At 40.9% G+C, this 19,244-nt stretch overlaps 1 protein-coding gene and 1 pseudogene across 1 annotated transcript; one reads left to right on the top strand and one right to left on the bottom strand.

Annotated features, from left to right (window-relative positions):
- Window positions 1-3,433: 3,433 nt before the first annotated feature.
- Window positions 3,434-7,030, top strand: LOC131245616 (glycerol-3-phosphate acyltransferase 1-like). The gene is made up of 2 exons (XM_058245193.1): window positions 3,434-4,355; window positions 5,983-7,030. Exons 1-2 carry the CDS (start codon window positions 3,624-3,626, stop codon window positions 6,892-6,894), a joined length of 1,644 nt encoding a protein of 547 aa, XP_058101176.1. The 5' UTR covers window positions 3,434-3,623; the 3' UTR covers window positions 6,895-7,030.
- A 3,083-nt stretch (window positions 7,031-10,113) lies between these two features.
- The window catches only part of LOC131246968 (uncharacterized mitochondrial protein AtMg00810-like), a 32,817-nt pseudogene continuing 23,686 nt past the window's right edge, over window positions 10,114-19,244 (bottom strand).

Raw genomic sequence — 19,244 nt, 5'->3', positions numbered from 1 at the left:
ACAGAACATAAGAAGTTTAGGATATCAGTTGAATGGTCCGGATGGATTTTCACGTGCGCAGATTGTTAGATACGGATTGGTCACAGAATAGATATCACACATTTACCATTCAATCAATGCGCATCATCTAAACCGTTAATCCATCGTCAAACTTTTGAACGGTCAATCGTTATCCGACAAATGTCGCACTCCATCTTTATCTATTCTTTGCGAGTTACGTCTAAATGTAATCCCCACGGATCCAACAAAAGTCGTTGTACAGGCTACAGCTGCCCCTAATCTGCGTGAGTTACGGTAGTCCTGTGTGGGGCCCACTGCGATGTATCTGTGTCATCCAACCTGTCCCTCGAATGTCCCTCACAACTCAAAATCAAAATGTTAAGCCGATAGCCTCATCATTAGCCTAATTCAAAACTCGGGTGGGCCACGGAAACGGATTGGCTACTCCCCCTGCCACCAGCCGTGCTATGTCCCCGCCATGATGTATGTGTTTTATCCATTCCGTTCATCCATTTTTACAGATCATTTTAGGGCTCTATCTCAAAAATGAGGGGGATATAAATCTCAGGTGGACCACACCACAAGAAAACAACAGTGATTGGATATTCACCATTAAAATCCTCATAAGGCCTACTGTACTGTTTATTTGACATCCAATCTGTTGATTAGGTCATAAAGACCCAGATGAAGCGAAAAAACAAAGATAAGCTTGATCCAAAACTTTTATGACCCCCAAAAAGTTTTTAATGGTCGACGTTTATTCAACACTGTTTCCTGTAATGCGGTGAGATTGGGATATACCTCATTTTTTGTCTTATGCCATAAAATGATCTAGAAAATAGATGGACGGCATGGATGAAACACATACATCATGGTGGGGCCCACAGAGCACTGACCACCAGCCATTGGGTGGTGGCAGGGGAAGTAGCCAATCCGTTTCCGTGGGCCACACCATAGGGAACAAAGGGGAGCATTTGGTAGAGGGCCAGCATAGAAACTTCCAGACTGTGTGTGGCGTACAGCATGCTGTGTACAATGCATCCAAACCATTCATCAAACGTGCCCCACCAGGATGAATGAACACCCCAAAAATCGCCCGTTAGATTTAGAGACATTAGGCACGAGTTTACATTGTTCCCCGCAGTGTGGCCCACTTGAATTTTGGATCGACCTCGTTGTCGGGATGTACGGACACCGTTCAAAGGTCTGGATTCAGCACACGAATCATGGTAGGCCTCAGAGATGCTCGACGGCATGGGAACTCAAATACTTTCGTACGCAGGTGGGACATGTATCCGCGATACGTCCAGTCAACAAAGTTCCTGTTCACCCACAGTGCACGTTAGCAACACCCAATGAACAGATACTAATATACTCGTCCAGTTGGGATGAGATGGCCCACCCCAAAAGTGCCAACTTTCATGGATGTTATTTTGAAGGTCTGATGTTTTGAAAATGGAACAAAAGGTCGCGTAAAGGTGGATTGGTGAACTACCCTCGTTTCTCAACCCCTTGGACCAACGGTTTTTCGGAGGAGATTTGGTGGAAAAGCCCAAAAAAAGGAACTTATCCGGTCCTCCACCTTAGGCTTTCCACACTATCCTCGGGTTTTTTAGTTCTGACAAGTAGGGCCCATGGTTTGTAATCTAGACCGTTGGTCTTTCTCATCACACTGCCCATAGATATTATTTTCAGATATCTCCTCGATGGTACATCCTAGCCTTTCAATTTGCGGCCAAACAGTAAACGGTTGATGAGAGGAGATATACAGCAAAGGTCCACACCGTCCAACCATTTTGACAGCTCATCCTATGGCATGATCCCAAAAATGAAGTTGACCCAAATCTTAGGCGGACCACACCACAAGAAACAATCATGAATGAATCCCACCATTAAAAACTTCATGAACTACACAAAAATATTTATTTACCATCCAACCTGTTGATAAAGTCACTGAGAAGGTCACAAGGCCTTGGATGAAGACACCCTCTAAATATCATCTTGATCGAGAGCTTTTGTGACGAAGACACCCCCTAAATACCATCTTGATCTCGAGCTTCTGTAAAGCCCATGGATTATCATTATTTCTGGTAGTATTGTCCACCTGAGATTTAGATTTGTTTTATTTTTTAGATCAAGTTCTAAATATAGGGCATGGCTTGGGAATCAACCAAGGTGGGTGGGATCGGCCCACTGTGATGTGTGTGTGTGTGTGTATATATGCTGTACATCAGTTTTGAAAACTCATTTCAGGGCATGAAAATGAAGCAGATCCAAATCACAGGTGGACCATAATGCAGGGAACAGTGGTAATTGGCCATTAAAACTTTTAGATCAAGTTGGATGGGGAGTAGACGTTGCGGTGGTCCCCATGAACTTTTTAAAGGTGAGGATTCAATCACTACTATTTCCTGTGGTATGGTCCACCTAAGACTTGGATCTGCTTCATTGTTCGGTTTATGCTCTGAAATGAGCTTTTAAAATAGATGGACGGTGTGGATGTAAGGCACATACGTCAAAGTCGGCCCTACAGATCCGGGGATCCACCCAATCCCAATGGTCTTGGATTAAAACTATGGCCCCACTTTTCAGAACTGAAAATCCAAGCACTGTCCAAGGCGTCGGCTCTAGGACGAGAGAGATCTTGTAAACAAGAATTATGGAGTTGGGATGTAGACACTGTCCTGATGCACTTGGATGTACAAATGGGGCCCATGGTTCGTTTATCCGACGGTACAAATGGTGAATGGGCTATTCTCTCTTGCAGATTGAAAGATTACAGCCGTTCAATATTCTTCCCGTCTTCTGGACCATTCTTGAATTTATCTCTAGACCGTCTATTTATAGGCTGCTGATTGAAGGATTAGGATCTTCCAGTCTCGGCTACATTTAAAGGGTCCCCGCATCCATGGCCGTGCCCACCATATCAACGGTCTGGATGAACCAACCATGGGGCCTCAGTTGTACATGCGGACCAATCAGCAGACTCAGGACCTCATGATTCCGCATTTGAAAATTCAAACACATAGGGTTGCATGGGTGACTACACACCCTTGGCGTGACAACACAAATGTCTTCTGTCCAGCTTTTTGGAGTACTACTCTCGAAAACTTCCCTCAACCGTCTATTTATAGACTTGCTGATCTAAAGGTCAGGAGCTTCCAATCCGGAGCACTTTTAAAGGATCTCACATCCATGGCCGTGCCCACCATATCAACGGTCCGGATGACCAAACCATGGTGGCCAGCTGTACATACAAACACATCAGCAGAAATGCATCAGGACCCTACAATTCCGCATTTCAAAATTCAAACACAGCGGCTAGCTGTATAGGTGACCACACCCGCAAAGAGAAATACACCGAGATACGGTATTTATTATAAGAAGATGGAAGAGACATTTTTTCAATGGGGGGTGAAAACAGCATTAGCGGTCACCAACACCCCAACCTACCACAGATAGGAAGGAAGAAAAGCGCAAACGTATGTTGGATGGTGGTGCAGTTAATGCATGAGGTGTGATAATGGCCAGGTCAACCTCTATCTATAACAATATATATACACTGTCCCTCTCCCTACAATCGATACACCTTCATCAAACAACCACACCCAAGAAGAGAAGGCATGGTTTTCCCAATGGTCTTGCTCAAGCTAGCTGATTGGGCCTGGTACCAGCTCTTGGCACACTCATTTTACAGGGCTGCTAGGAAGATTGGGACCTATGGGTCTCTCTTTAACAACAACAACCAATGTGGTAGATCACACCAAGGGTCCACGTATCCTAGTGTAAGTAAGTGTCCCTTAGAGTGTAATGGTACCAAGACCTTGGTTTGTGACATCCATGGTACTTTGCTCAGAACCCCATCTTTCTTTCCTTATTTCATGTTGGTTGCATTTGAAGGGGGTAGCATTTTTAGGGCCTTGGTGTTGCTTCTATCATGCCCACTGTTGTGGGTTTTGGACCATGAACTTGGGTTGAGAGTCATGGTCTTTGTGACTTTTTGTGGGCTTAGGTTGAGAGACATGGAGAGTGTTGGAAGGGCTGTTTTGCCGAAGTTCTTCCTTGAGAACATGAACCTTCATGCATATGAGGTGTTAGCTTCCACGGGGAGGAGGGTTGTTTTTACTAGTATCCCAAGGGTCATGGTTGAAGGGTTTTTGAAGGAGTATTTGAGTGTGGATGTAGTTGAGGGGACTGAGCTGCATGTGTTTGGGGACTACTACACTGGTTTTTTCACTGATGAGGGTGTGCTTGTCAAGCACAAGGCTGTCAAGGAGGTCTTTGGAGAGAGCAAGCCTGATATTGGCCTCGGTGGGTCTGGTCTCAATGACAATCTCTTCATGTCCCTATGCAAGGTATGATCCTATGGCATTCAACCCCATAGCCATTCATGGTATTTTATTTAAAAAATAGAGAAACTGGTTTTTGCTTCTTGAATGACAATACCCATTTTTGTACATAGCTTTTTTTTTTTTGGTATCATACAAGTCATGCAAAACTCATTTTTGATACATTCAAAATCATACAGCTCTTGCGTGTATGTCACATACCCGTTTCAACTGATTTGTAAGTTAATTACAACCATAACCTTTTGCAAAACCACACAAGTCATGATAATAGAATTATTATTATTTTCATGTGACGGGTTAATTGCATGCATGGTTAATTGCATGCATATGCCCATGTTTAATTCATGTTAACCATGATATTTTGAAAAGAACCGCGCATAAGATCCATGCCGTCCATCAGGCGTACACCTTGAAAACCAAAAACTTGGTCGGTCGATAATTCACATATACCACACCATAAGGAAGAGTTTGGATGGGACACCTAAAGTTGGTTTATATGGGCTCACCGTGGTTTATATATGCTACCAGTCATACGATTTTTCTCACTAAGATAAAAATGTACTCTCTAAAAATCATGTTATCTCAGGTGGACCACACCACGTGGATTTATAGTATTTAGATTTTTACACTGTTTCTTGTGGTGAGGCCCACCTGAGAATTGGATCAGTGTTTATTTGGTATCATAGGGTGGCAAACATGCTGGACGGGATAGATCTCATCAGATGTACATGAAGCCATCCATCCACACCAGTAAATAGTCACGCGCCCTACATGACTCCCGGAGACACAAAGAAAGCGTTTCGTTCTGCAAAACCGCCCAAATCATGATAAATATAGAATAATCATTTTGAATGTGTTATGTAATGCACACATGATTGTTACCGGCTCTTCGTTAATTCATTTGTAACCATCACCTTTTGAAAAATCACACTAGTCATGATCTTATATTAATCTTTTTTATGTGATGAGTTAATGTCATGCATGCATGACACCTAATGACCATTTTTCATTCACTTATAACTTCTACCCTTTGCAAAAATCATGCAAAAGATAAAATAATAACTAAAAGGTCCCAAGTTCAACCGGTTGTACTATAAGTTATGGTCTATCTCAGTCGATAACTTCTAACTTTTCATGTGCGTTCGACATCCAACCCATTGAATAGGTCGGTCCCCTCATGAGGATTGCGTTATGCAAAAATCGGCTACATCTACTCATCTAGTAGACCAAAGTTGTATTTTTCTATTAATCAATGGTTAAAGATTGTTTTATAATGTGTGGCCCACTTGATGACTAATTGGCTGACTTTTTATACTAGAGATCCTTATGGCGGGCAACCTATTGGAAGGGTTGAATGTGACATGCACTTAATAGGTTAGAAGTTAAACAAATATTACTTGTGGCCCAATCTGTTGGATTTGAGACCACCTCAACATAATAGAATAATATAATATATTTTTTATGAGATGAGTTAGTTCCATGCATGGATGGCACATGCTCACTTAAACTCCTGTATGACCATCACCTTTTGCAGCAACAGATGAATCATGATTTGCGTGGTGAGTGAATTACATGCATGCATGGAGCATATATACCCATTTCTCACTCATAAGCATGCATGTATGTGTGACAGGAAGCCTATGTAGTGAGCAATGAAGACAGAAAGACCAGTGCAAGCTCAGTGATGCCAAGACACAAGTATCCAAAGCCCTTGGTATTCCATGATGGTAGGCTAGCTTTCCTCCCCACACCAATGGCCACCCTATCAATGTTCCTATGGCTCCCAGCAGGAATAATCCTAGCCATCTATAGATTGCTTGTGGGCATCTTCCTCCCATACAAGATAGTCATCTTGCTAGGATCATGGATTGGGGTCCATATAAGAATCAAGGGGTGCACCCCATCAAGATCAGCCACCAACAAAACTGGGGTCCTCTATGTGTGCACCCACAGGACACTGCTGGATCCAGTCTTCCTAAGTACAGCACTAGGGAAGCCTATGACTGCAGTCACATACAGCTTAAGCAAGATGTCTGAGTTCATTGCTCCCATTAAAACAGTCAGGCTTACAAGGGATAGAAAGCAAGATGGTGTGACCATGCAAAGACTACTGAGTGAAGGAGACTTGGTGGTCTGCCCTGAGGGCACTACATGTAGGGAGCCATATCTACTCAGGTTTAGCTCCTTGTTTGCTGAGTTGGCTGATGAGATTGTGCCTGTGGCTATCAACACTCATGTGGGCATGTTCTATGGTACAACAGCCAGTGGCCTCAAGTGCTTGGACCCCATCTTCTTCTTGATGAACCCATGTCCCACCTATGTTTTGGAGTTCCTTGGGAAGGTGCCCAGGGAGCTAACGTGCGCCGGAGGGAAGTCTAGCTGTGAGGTGGCTAACCATATACAGAGACAACTGGCTGATGCACTGGGTTTTGAGTGCACCACACTTACTAGGAGAGACAAGTACATGATGCTGGCAGGGAATGAAGGAGTGGTCTGTGATATGAGGAAGAAGCCCAACAATACTTGCTTGAGTGGTCCAATGTAAGGAAAAAAAAAAAAACCATTTGTATTTTTTGCAATTACATGGTTTTTTGTTGCTATGATTGGTACCATCAACCATGTTGGTTTCAAAGACATTTATTATATATATATATAACTTGGTCATTTTATCTGTTTTTTTATTTATTTGGTGAGTGTCTATGGTATTGAATGGATGGTACATAAGGGTGTAGACATTCAAAAATAGGGGTGTAAATATCATGAATGTGACATGGGGTTATCTTATAAGGAATGTTCCTTTCGCCTTTTGAATGGTTGTGGTCATTTACTATGATTTCCTTCCCAAAGCTGCATAGTGATGCGTGGGGGTATTTATGAAATGCGACCGAAACTACTCTTTTGCAATAAATGGTACATTTAAATGCATGCATTGAGTGTTTCATTCAATCCCGTTACGGAATCTGGTGGCCTCATTACTCAGGAGAGAGGCTGTTAGCCCGGTAACACTTCATGGGTAACACCCATGTGGGGCCCAATTTGATGTATTTGTTGTATATCCACGCCGTCCTGTTTTTTCACCTCATTTTAGACGTGATCCAAGCCTTAAAGAAGATTCGAATCTCAGGTGGATCAAACCACTAGAAACAGTTAAAAACTTTTCATGGGTCACAAAAGTTTTGAATCAAGCTGATCTTTGTATCTTCCCTTCATCCAGGTCTTGATGATGGTTTCAATACGTTGGATGAAAAATAAACATTACTAAACCTTGTGACCGGCCCTTTAGAATTTTTAATGGCCAGGCACTCAAAAGCCACTGTTTCATGTGGTGTTGTCCACCTGAGATATGTGCCTGCTTAACTTTGGGAACCACATTCTAAAATAGGCTGGAGAAATAGATGGATGGAGTGGATATACAACACATCATCAAGGTGGGCCCCACGGTAAGGGTAACACCCACAGGGAAGTGAATTAGCTGTTACCTGGGTAACAGCTTAGTGGGTGTTACGCTTACCGTGCGGGGCTCACCTGGTCAAATTTGCTTCACATCCACGCCATCCATCACGTGGTCCATCCATGTACCCCTAATCAAGAAATCAAGCTATCCATAATGATAGAAATCATTGGAAAATTAAGAAATAGACGTCTGAAGTTTTTCTCTTCACCTGCCCATATCTTTTGTAAATTAAGACCCAAGTCTTGATCCGACGGGCCTGATTTTTGTGCAAGAGATGAACCAATGTGGCCCATCTGATGGACGAGTTGGATATCATGCATCGACCAATGGCAGATGGGGTGGTGTGTACATGAACTGCCTTATACAAGCTTGTGGCCTTAACAAAGCTCTCATAACCAATGTCCTAAACATACACAATATTCCAACGCAGCTATGCCCACAAAGCTCTCATCACCAATATTGTCATGTGATTTGCTTTGGGCCCGTTTGTTTGGCCAATTACTTTGGTAACGCAAAGTTAAAGTATTATTATTATGGATAATAAGATTTTATTACTGCCAAACCAAATGCTATCTGCTAAATTCATATGCATTCAAGTTATTGGTAAAAAGAATCTGTAATCAATTTTTTTTTTAATTTTTAGTATCACTGTAAAAAGAATTTAAATATAAAGTTAATATAATTTTAGTAATGATTTGATATTAAAATGTTGTTAAGGAGCCATTTGTTTTTTAATTCACCATTATAAATATGTAAATTAATAATAATTATTTACTACTGTATTTCCAGTGCCCTTCTCAAGGGATGTTCACTTTTGCTTTTTGAACGGTAAACAAAAAGGAAGCGGATTGGCTGGTGTACCACATACCACCGATGTGGCTGATGCGTTGACGTCACTAAGTTTTGTGGGTCCCATCATGAGGTACTAGTTATATCCAAACCGTCCGTCCACTTGGAGAGATTTTATTAAGGTTTGACCTAAAAAATTAGACAGATCCAAAAATCAAGTCGACCACACTCTAAAAAGCAGTGGAGGATTAAACGCCTGCCATTGAAACTGTTCTGGGGTCACAGAAATTTGGCGTCAATATGATATTTGTTTTATCTCTTCATCTAGGTCAGTGTGACCTTATGAACAGATTGGATGGAAAGTAAACGTTACAGTCGGTCCTACCAGTGTTTTAATGGTGAAAATCATTATCCCCACTTCTATCCTCGGTGTGGTTCATTGAGCCTCGGAAATTTCTCATTTTCGGGATCAAGATCTAAAATGATTTAAATGGATGAACGGGGTAGATATGATAAATACAATGATGCGGGCCATGTAACTTTAATCTCCTTTGAACCGTTAGTACAACTCGGAGCTCGAGGAGCGTAGGCGCTCGTCGTCGCACGACATGTACCCACATCAGCAAGAGTGCTGGTGTGTGTAAATAGAAATGGGTGCGACTTTCATATGGAAGCCGCTGTGATATATGTTGCTTATCCACGCTGTTCATCTGTTTTGCTAACTGATTTTAGGGTACAAGCGTAAAAATAGGCCAATCCAAAGCTCAAGTGGACCACACCACATGAAATAGTGGGAATTGAATGCTTGTCATTAAAAACTTCTTTGGAGACTGAGAAGTTTTGGATCAAGCTGATGTATGTGTTTTCCCCTTATCTATGTCCATATGACCTTATGAACAGGTTAAAGGACAAATGAACTATCTTACAGACTCTAGAAAGATAAAAATCTTTCAATGATGGAAGTTTTACCACCACTATTTTTTGTGGTGTGAGCCACTTGAGATATGTACTTGCCTCGCCTTTTTGGTTAATGCCCTAAAATGTTTAGATAAAACAGATAAATGGTATAGATATATCACATACATCACAGTGGAACCAAACACGCTGCAAAAATCAAACAGATGCAACCAAAACACCCAGCTAAAGTCAAACAGATGTAACGAGTAATAATTGTTGGGTCTAAAACCCAGCTTCCTGCTGACGTGTGGCTGCAGCCACCATGAAACAAAAATCAGCAACTTTTGGAAGAAGAAGAAGAGAGAACAGCAACTGCCTTTTGGAATGAGAAAATCGTATTACACTGCTGCCTATTTATAGGCTTTCTTATTGTATGAAATTACTAAACTATCCCTGTCTAGATTCATCCTAGGGGTAGCTAAATAAAGAAGAAATAATCCAGAGAAATCTAGAAAGAAATCTACATAGCTAGCCATCTAATCTTAGAAGAAAAAGAATCTAATCTAACAGCTTGCTGCACACGGTTTTTGGATTTGCAAATATCACCGTATCTAACACTCCCCTTCAAACCAAAACCGGCTTCATTCCAAGCATTGATCTAAGTCTCCTGAATGTGTCAGTTGGCAATGCTTTGGTGAAGATATCTGCCACTTGCTCAGTGGTGTGACAGTATTCCAGCTTTACCAATTTCTGCTTTACTTGATCTCTAAGAAAGTGATATCTTGTGTCGATGTGCTTGCTCCTTCCATGCTGAACTGGATTTTTGGCAAGTTCGATTGCCGACTTGTTGTCCACATATATAACAGTGGATTCCTCCTGTAGATGCTTCAGCTCCTTTAGCAGATTCCTTAGCCAGATCGCCTCACATACAGTGGATGAAGCTGCTACGTACTCAGCTTCACATGTGGACAGGGCGACCACACTCTGCTTCTTTGAATTCCATGTAAATGCTGTCGACCCAAGATAGAAAGCATAGCCTGTGGTACTTTTTCTTTCATCTTGGTCACCACCCCAATCACTATCAGAGTATCCATACAACATCGCTTCATCATCGTATGGATAAAAGAGACCGAATTCAATAGTCCCTTTGATATACCTCAGTACTCGTTTTGCAGCTAACCAATGTGACTCTTTTGGGGCTTCCATATACCGGCTTAGAATCCCAACACTGTAGACTATATCTGGCCTAGTGATTGTGAGGTACCTTAAGCTTCCGATTAGGCTCTTAAATAGGGTTGAGTCGACGTTTCTTCCTTCTCCATTTCTTGTGAGCTTCAGGCCTGTTGTTACAAGTGCATTTACAGCTTTACAGTCAACCATCTGAAACTTCTCAAGAAGTTCCTTTGTGTACTTCTTCTGGGATATGTAAATGCCGTCGACTTGTTGCTTCACTTCAATGCCTAAGAAGAAAGACATCAATCCACCATCAGTCATCTCAAACTCTTTAAACATAGCCTGCTTGAATTCTTCAAACATCGCCTGGCTGTTCCCAGTGAACAGCAGATCATCAACATATAAACAAGCGATAAGCATATCACCATGTGCATTCTTCTTTGTGTAGACGACATGCTCATATGGACATTTGACGAAACCATTCTCTTGAAGATAGCCATCGATCCATGTATTCTAAGTACGAGGGGCTTGCTTCAACCCATATAGGGCTTTCTTCAGTTGATACACCTTGTGTTCCTCCCCTTGGATGACAAAGCCTTCATGATGGTCAACGTAGACTTCTTCTTCGAGTATTCCATTTAAGAATGCAGATTTTACATCCAGTTGGTAGATCATCTAATTGTGACGAGATGTAAGGGAGATAATCATCCTCACAGTGTCAAGACGAGCAACTGGAGACAAAAACTTCTTCATAGTCTACCCCATATTTTTGTTTGTAGCCTTTTGCTACGAGCCTTGCCTTATATCGTTCAATCTTACCATAGGCATTTTGCTTGATTTTAGGGAGTGAGATCATCTCCCACGTGTAATTCTTCTCGATGGCATGAATCTCTTCTTCCATAGCCTTTCTCCAACATTCTTCATTTATGGCCTCCTCGAATGTGAGAGGCTCATGGTCCACATACAGGTAGAGCAAATTCACTTCCTCAATTTCTACGTAGATCTCGTTGAGGCTTCTCATTTTGATAGGAGCTAAGGGTGAAGGAGAATTGGATGAAGATGTGCTGGATGAATTCTGATTTGATGAAGTACTTCCAGGAGAGATGGAGCGTACTCCTGGACTTCTGTGATCCGAAGGGGGTGATGTGGGTGTCTGCTCTTGCTTCTCATGTCTCTCTTCTTCATATTCTTCGACCTCGATTTGCTTTTCTTTGGCTGAGTTTCCCTCGTTCCATTTCCATGCTTCTTCCTCACAAAATACCACATCTCTACTCACCACCAGCTTATTGGTTAGTGGGTTGTAGAGCTTGTATGCCTTTGATTCTTCGCTGTAGCCGATGAAGATGCACTTCTCGCCACGATCATCAAGCTTTTTCCTTCTTGCTTCTGGAACTTGAGCGTAGGCAACACACCCATAGATCTTAAGGTGTGCCACGCTCGGTTTGTATCCACTCCATGCTTCTTGCGGTGTCTGGAATCTGACACTCTTAGTCGGACACCTATTGAGCAGATAGGCAGTACATGCAACTGCCTCTGCCCAGAAATTCTTTGGCAGACTTTTCTCCTTCAGCATGGTCCTCGTCATATCGAGGATGGTGCGGTTCTTCCGTTCCGCAATTCCATTTTGTTGTGGCGTGTACGCTGCAGTATGTTGTTGCTTAATACCATGTTCCCTGCAATATTCTCGAAAAATATTTGAGGTGTACTCCCCACCTCTGTCAGATCGAAGAGTTTTGATTTTAAGACCACTTTCTTTTTCAACAAGGGCCTTAAAATTTTTAAAAATAGTAAAAGCAACAGACTTCTCTTTGATTACATACACCCATAATTTTCTACTGAAATCATCAATGAAGGTAATAAAGTATTTATTACCTCCAAGAGAGATTGGATCTAATGGTCCACAGATGTCAGTGTGAACCAACTGCAACGGTTCTCTTACTCTTTCGGGATACTCCACTTGGAAAGGAGTTCCTTTGTTGTTTCCCAAGTGTGCACGCCTCACACACATGTTCTGAAGCTTCAATAGTAGGCAAACCATGCACCATGCTTGATGAGGACAGAAGTTTCAGGCCACTAAAATTTAGATGGCCAAAGCGAAGATACCACATCCAGGAATCATTCTTTACTTTTCCATAAAAACACTTCTCAAGCATTGTGTTTATATGGAGAGGAAACATACGGTTCTTCGCCATCTGGACTTTTACAATCAAACGTCCATGCATATCTCTAATGGAAAGAGAAGAGTTCTCCATGTGTATGACATACCTTTTTTCGAGGAGTTGTCCGAGACTCAGTATGTTACTTTTCATGTTAGGCACATAGTACACATTGGAGATATAGTTTGGAACACCATTCTTCTGAAAGATTTGAATTTTACCTTTACCTTTCACAGGTGTTTTTGATGAGTCTCCAAACGTTACATCGCCATGAACTCCTTCTGTAAGTTCCACAAAGAGTTTCTTGTCGCTGCACATGTGATTACTTGCACCCGTGTCGAGATACCATACATCATGCTGATCACTACCTTTCTCTTGTGCAAGGAGAAGTGTGGAGCTTTCTTGTTCATGGCTTGATGCTTCGGCATAGTTGGATAGCTCGTCTTGAGTCACCGGCTTGCTCCAGCAATCAGATGCATAGTGGCCAAGCTTGTTGCAATTGTAGCATTGGATGTTCTTTGTACTTCCTCGTCCATGCATAGATCTACCTCTACCATTTCCTCTTCCACGAAAATTGGTATTTTTCTGCTGGTTTTGGCCATGGCTTTGTTGGTATCCGCGCCCTCTGCCTCTTGCGCGATTGTTAGCAAAACGTCTACCACGTTGTGAACTTCCACGTCCACCATTGTTATTATTCAGAGTCAATCTTGACTCTAAAGCTTGTTCCATCGGCATGGAACTGACATTCTTCTGCATTCGTTGCTCATGAACTTGCAACGATCCCATCAACTCCTCAATGGAGAGTTTCTCAATATCTTTTGATTCTTCGATCGCTACAACCACATGCTCAAACTTGGTTGTGAGGGATCGAAGTATCTTTTCAATAACTCGGACATCTTCAATCTTTTCACCATTTCTTTTCAAATTATTGACAATTACAAGCAAACGTGAAAAATAATCAGTAATATTCTCACCTTCCTTCATGTGAGTTGCTTCAAACTCGGCTCTTAATGTTTGAAGGCGAATCCGCTTCACTCGATCTACACCCTTGAAGATAGTGCCAAGGGTATCCCATGCTTGCTTGCTTGATATTGCTTCGGCAATCTTTTCGAAGGTGGATTCATCCAACCCTTGATAGAGGAGAAACAAAGCTTTATTGTCTCTCTTCCTCTGATTTTTTAGAGTGATCTTTTCTTCATTGGTAAAGACGGCTTCTTCTTCCATAGTGGGTTCTTCATACCCATCCGTGATGATTTCCCATAATTCTTGCGACCCGAACAATGCCTTCATTTGGATGCACCATTTTTCATAGTTGTCCTTTGACAACTTAGGAACCTGCGGCTGGATTGTGCTAGCCATTTTTTCTATTTTTTAAAGGAATGACTGTTTTTTTCGAAAAAAAATGAAGGGAGATGGATGAAATAGAAATCTGATTATTTTTTTTTATAAAAACAGATTTTTTTTTTTTGGCTAAAATCTGTTTTTTTTGCTGCAATCTGATTTTTTTTGAAAAAGCAGATTTTTTTTCAATCTGATTGTTTGAAAATAGATTTTTGCTACAATCTGATTTTTTTGAAAAAAAAACAGATTTTTTTTCAATCTGATTTTTTTTAAAACAGATTTTTTTTGCTGCAATCTGATTTTTTTGAAAAACAGATTTTTTTTTTTGCTGCAATCTGATTTTTTTTTAAAACAGATTTTTTGCTGGAAACTTTTTCTGAAAAAATGGGACCTGTGGGTTATGGGCCCACCACAACTAACGTTTCAAACAAAATCTGGACAGAAAAAACAAAGATGAAGAAGGAATGCAGTTCAGCCTCCTCACGGCTGATTTGTTGTTGGGTATTTGCAGACCCAAAACTGGTAGTGCAAGACCTGCTTTTTTCTGATGAGGCCCAAGGATCAGTAGCTCTGATACCACTTTGTTGGGTCTAAAACCCAGCTTCCTGCTGACGTGTGGCTGCAGCCACCATGAAACAAAAATCAGCAACTTTTGGAAGAAGAAGAAGAGAGAACAGCAACTGCCTTTTGGAATGAGAAAATCGTATTACACTGCTGCCTATTTATAGGCTTTCTTATTGTATGAAATTACTAAACTATCCCTGTCTAGATTCATCCTAGGGGTAGCTAAATAAAGAAGAAATAATCCAGAGAAATCTAGAAAGAAATCTACATAGCTAGCCATCTAATCTTAGAAGAAAAAGAATCTAATCTAACAGCTTGCTGCACACGGTTTTTGGATTTGCAAATATCACCGTATCTAACAATAATAACCTATTTATCAGATATTTATAATGAAAATAAAAATGAAATAATCTCTTAAAATCTTACTGTCAAGTGCAAATATTGCCAAGAGAACATCAAAGTAATTTGTAATCATGGTACATTTTCTCAAATATTACTGCGGTAACCGGTGGTCAAATGAACCGGCGTTAAATTTGAAGGACATGTCAATGTGATATTTTATCATTTTCTCTCTTAAATGACCACCTTGAAAAGTACCTATCACATGGGTATTCAGAGAGGAGAACTGATCGGCTAAAGACAATCGTATAAAATCAGTTCCAAGAAAATGATAGGCCACCATCAAGGTCACCTAAAAAAAATCAGATTGATCTGATCAATATATAAGTGGGCCACACTTACATGTTGAGACAGACTGCTGATTGTCCATTGATTCCAAAGTGTGGCTTGCCAGACTACGGAGCTACTCTGATTTTTCTGCAATGTCATTTCCTACTGATGTCATTAGGACATGTTGGCAGGAACGAGTGCAGAGATTGCATGGTACTGCAAAGTTGTGGTCCCTTGCATGCGGTTGATTAACTCTTTGAAGTACAAGAACCGTTCCATCTTTCCCGCCGATTATGAAGATCACCCTTACTGAAAATCAGGACAAGTTGCTCAAGGCGTGGGCTCTACTTGTAGTTTGAGTCAGACTGGCTGTCCATTACTTCCAATGATGTGGCCCACCAGATGGCTGTGTTTACACTTGGTCTGGTGTGGTCTTGCCTTGACCAACGAGAAGCCATCACATTTTGGTACACTTGCATGAATGATGAAAGTGAAATGTACTCATGCCATGTAAGGTTACCTGAACTTATTTGTTAGTGATATGTAGCCCTATCAAAAGGAACCACACTCAGACTTGCACTTATTTGTTAGTGATATGTAGCCCTATCAAAAGGACCCATACTCAAACTTGTATGCATGTCTACACCTAAAAAGGCAATTATTATTTTAGGGCATGTGACTGATGTATGTGGTATGCCACGAGCACAGCGGTGCCCTCACTACCTAGTCTTTAGTATTGATTTGTTAGTGTAACTAGAGTATGTTATTGACTCGGATGTCAAAATACATTTGATTTAGAATTAACAGTAGTCAAATGAAGCTTAAAATCAAGGGCCAATTAAAAATCGTAAATCGCTAAAGTGACTCCCGTGGTTGGTTTATAATCATAAATTTCAAGTAAGGGTCTCAATGATGAAAAATAATGAGACTATGCACCATTTTCTGCTTGCACAATGTGTAGTCTCTACTTCAAAAGATTTTACAAATTTTTAGTGATTCAGCAGAATTTTGATATTTTAATATTTGTCGTGTTTCGCATAACTTATAAGGGTCAAGCAGACAAAAAATAAAAGAAAGAAACTATCCATACATCGTAGAGCTAAGTGATCCCTGGTAGGTAAATAAAATAAAAATAAATTGAATAAAATGAAACGCACACTAGCCTAACATCACGGAGCCAAGTAGTACCAGGTAGACAGATATGATGAAAATACAGTAAATAAAATGAAGTGCAAACTAACCTTGCTTCGCAAGATTTAAAATTTTTTAACAGAAAAATAAAGTAAAAGAAAACGAAAGTGTGAGAATAATACATAATATATAAAACATAAGGAAATGTGAATGTAATTGACACACTTAGAATATGTAAAGTGGAATGCGACTTGAATGAAGGTAGAAAAACTCTTAAGTTCAGTGACTTCTTAATAAGCCTTAATAAGCCTTTTTGTCCCCTATGTCAGGCGGCATGTCGGCATTTGAGGTACCTCGAATAGCGCCTTCTCTACACGATGGACGGTTCAGATCTGTCATATGATCAAAGATGGTGGGCCACAACTGCCTGGAAAATCCGATTTCGCGGACGTGCATAGCCTTTCGCACGTCCGGCGCTGATGTGATCGGTGGGCCCCACAGAGGTATTTTCGGGGAAATCCACCCCATCCATTAGATTCAGGACGAAATTTCAGTCAAGAATGAGTGGTTTTGAACGTCCATTGACGCAGTCCAGAGAAGAAATCAATTCAAAAATCGTTTTGAACATCGCAGGACCGCCTGTTTGTGGCCTCTGTATCGCGCACGTGTGCTTGCATGGGTCCAAAAGTTCAGCAAGATTTTGTAGTAGTCGAGGTCCTCTACACGATGGACGGTTTGGATTGTCTACTTGGACAATGTGTGGGGCCCACTAGCGTCCGTAAAAACGGACAGTTCCGTCCGTTACACGGCGTGAAACGGCAATTGCCGTATTTGGGAAGAAGACGCTGTTGACCCGTTTTGGTGCGGCTCGCGTGCGTTGTGTACCTTATGTACACGCTGTATAAACGGAGCCCATTGTGATGTTCTATCAAAATCTAAACCATCCATTTGTTTCCTCATCTTATTTAAATCGCTGAGACCAAAGTTGAGACAGTCCCAGATATCAGGTGGGCCCAGAATCAATGGTTTATGGGCTGATCTGTCAGTTGGAGTACTTCCATAGTGATCTGAGGGCTGAAATTTGATATGTACGGTTAATTTATGGTCCTCAGGCCATGTATAAAGTTTTGAGCCAATCAGATGGCGGGAACTATGTGATCTTGCATTCTTCACCAATTTCGGGCCTCTTTAACGTGAATGGCTTGATTTCCTCGGATCCCTGGTGTGTAATTCCATCGATCTTGGTCCTCTGGAGTCCGTCCCTTGCTTTGGGTGTCATTAGAGTGTCAAATCCATGGTTTAAGCATCCTTTTTTCAGTCTGCTCGTAAATACACTGCATCACAAGCACGATTAAATCAGGCTATTAAAGGAGTATCAATGATTGTAAATCCATACAATAAATGGGTTCGATATGTAATATTTGACCCTCAACATAACCCTTACTAGCATTTTGCTAGTCCAGCAAAATATGCGAAAAGTAAGTTGAGAATTACGGAACAATTTCTATAAACTCGGGTGATTTTTGTAGAATAATCCGGATATGAGAATTCTCGGATTCATGAATGTTGGATATTACTTTCCCCTAGACTAGCGCACGGTAAACTTCCTAATCAAGTTCAAAGTATTATTCCATTAATTAGAAAAATTCTAATCATTGAGATCTATGAGCGTACAGTGTAATCTCAGCTTATCATCATTAAAATTCACTTCTCTATTTCAGGATATCATTAGCCAATAAAAAGATTCATGATAACCAAAACTTGCCTCACAGATCATCTTTTCATTCCTTCAGCTTTTGATTTTTCCATTAAAAGTGACACCAAGAAGGGGAATCAAATCCTCACCTACAGGGAGCAAACCTATGATGAAGACTGTACACCCAAAATTTTCACATATCATTTATAGGGAATTAAATCTACACCTACAGGGAGCAAACCTATGGTGTAGACCATTCACCCAATCCTTTCAATTCCTCAGGTTGGTTCCTTTCAAGCTTAGTGATCACCAAGTTAATCCTTTAATATCGAACTGAACCCTTAATGTGCAAGCGAGACGTGTTTTGTGAAATCCTGACTCAATCAATGTTTACAACTTCTAATTTTGGATTAACAATTCAAACTTAACTATGAATTCCAACATATACTGAATCTAAGCGTCTTAAATTACCAACATCACGTATCTTGAAATTTCAAGTGCCCTAGATGGCCATCAAAATCCCTTCGAATTTACAAGAAAGTCTAGAAAAATTTAAAAAAATTTCACAATTTTTGCTCAAGACCAAGAAAATGCTGATTAGGAAACCTAATCTCCCACCCCCAACCTAAAATCTACATTGTCCTCAATGTAAAAGAAATAAGCATGCAATGCACATGGGACAACAAAAATATAAGAGGAGTGATGGAAAGATAGTACCTGGACGAAAGAATCAAAAGGCTTTCCAAAGATATCTACGTAAGATCGGGTCAGCACAAGAGAGAAACCAACAGAAGTAAAATAAAAATAACAAAAATGAAATCCTACCTACACCACTTTCGCAGGTACTCTCGATTGCATTTAGCGTATGCAACAAGCCTTTAAACCCCTAGGTTGCCCCTAGTGGACGAGTTGTAGTCTCGTGAGGGTTTGCAGTAATGTTACCCACAAACATTGAACTAACTAACTAGAAAAATGAAATGGAATGAAAAGTTGGATTGGCTCCCATGAGCGCTAAGTTTATCGTC

This window comes from Magnolia sinica, chromosome 5, assembly GCF_029962835.1.
Source record: "Magnolia sinica isolate HGM2019 chromosome 5, MsV1, whole genome shotgun sequence".
Classification (NCBI taxonomy): Eukaryota; Viridiplantae; Streptophyta; class Magnoliopsida; order Magnoliales; family Magnoliaceae; genus Magnolia; species Magnolia sinica.
The sequence above is the reverse complement of the archived record's forward strand: the minus strand, read 5'-3'. Positions and strand labels throughout refer to the sequence as shown.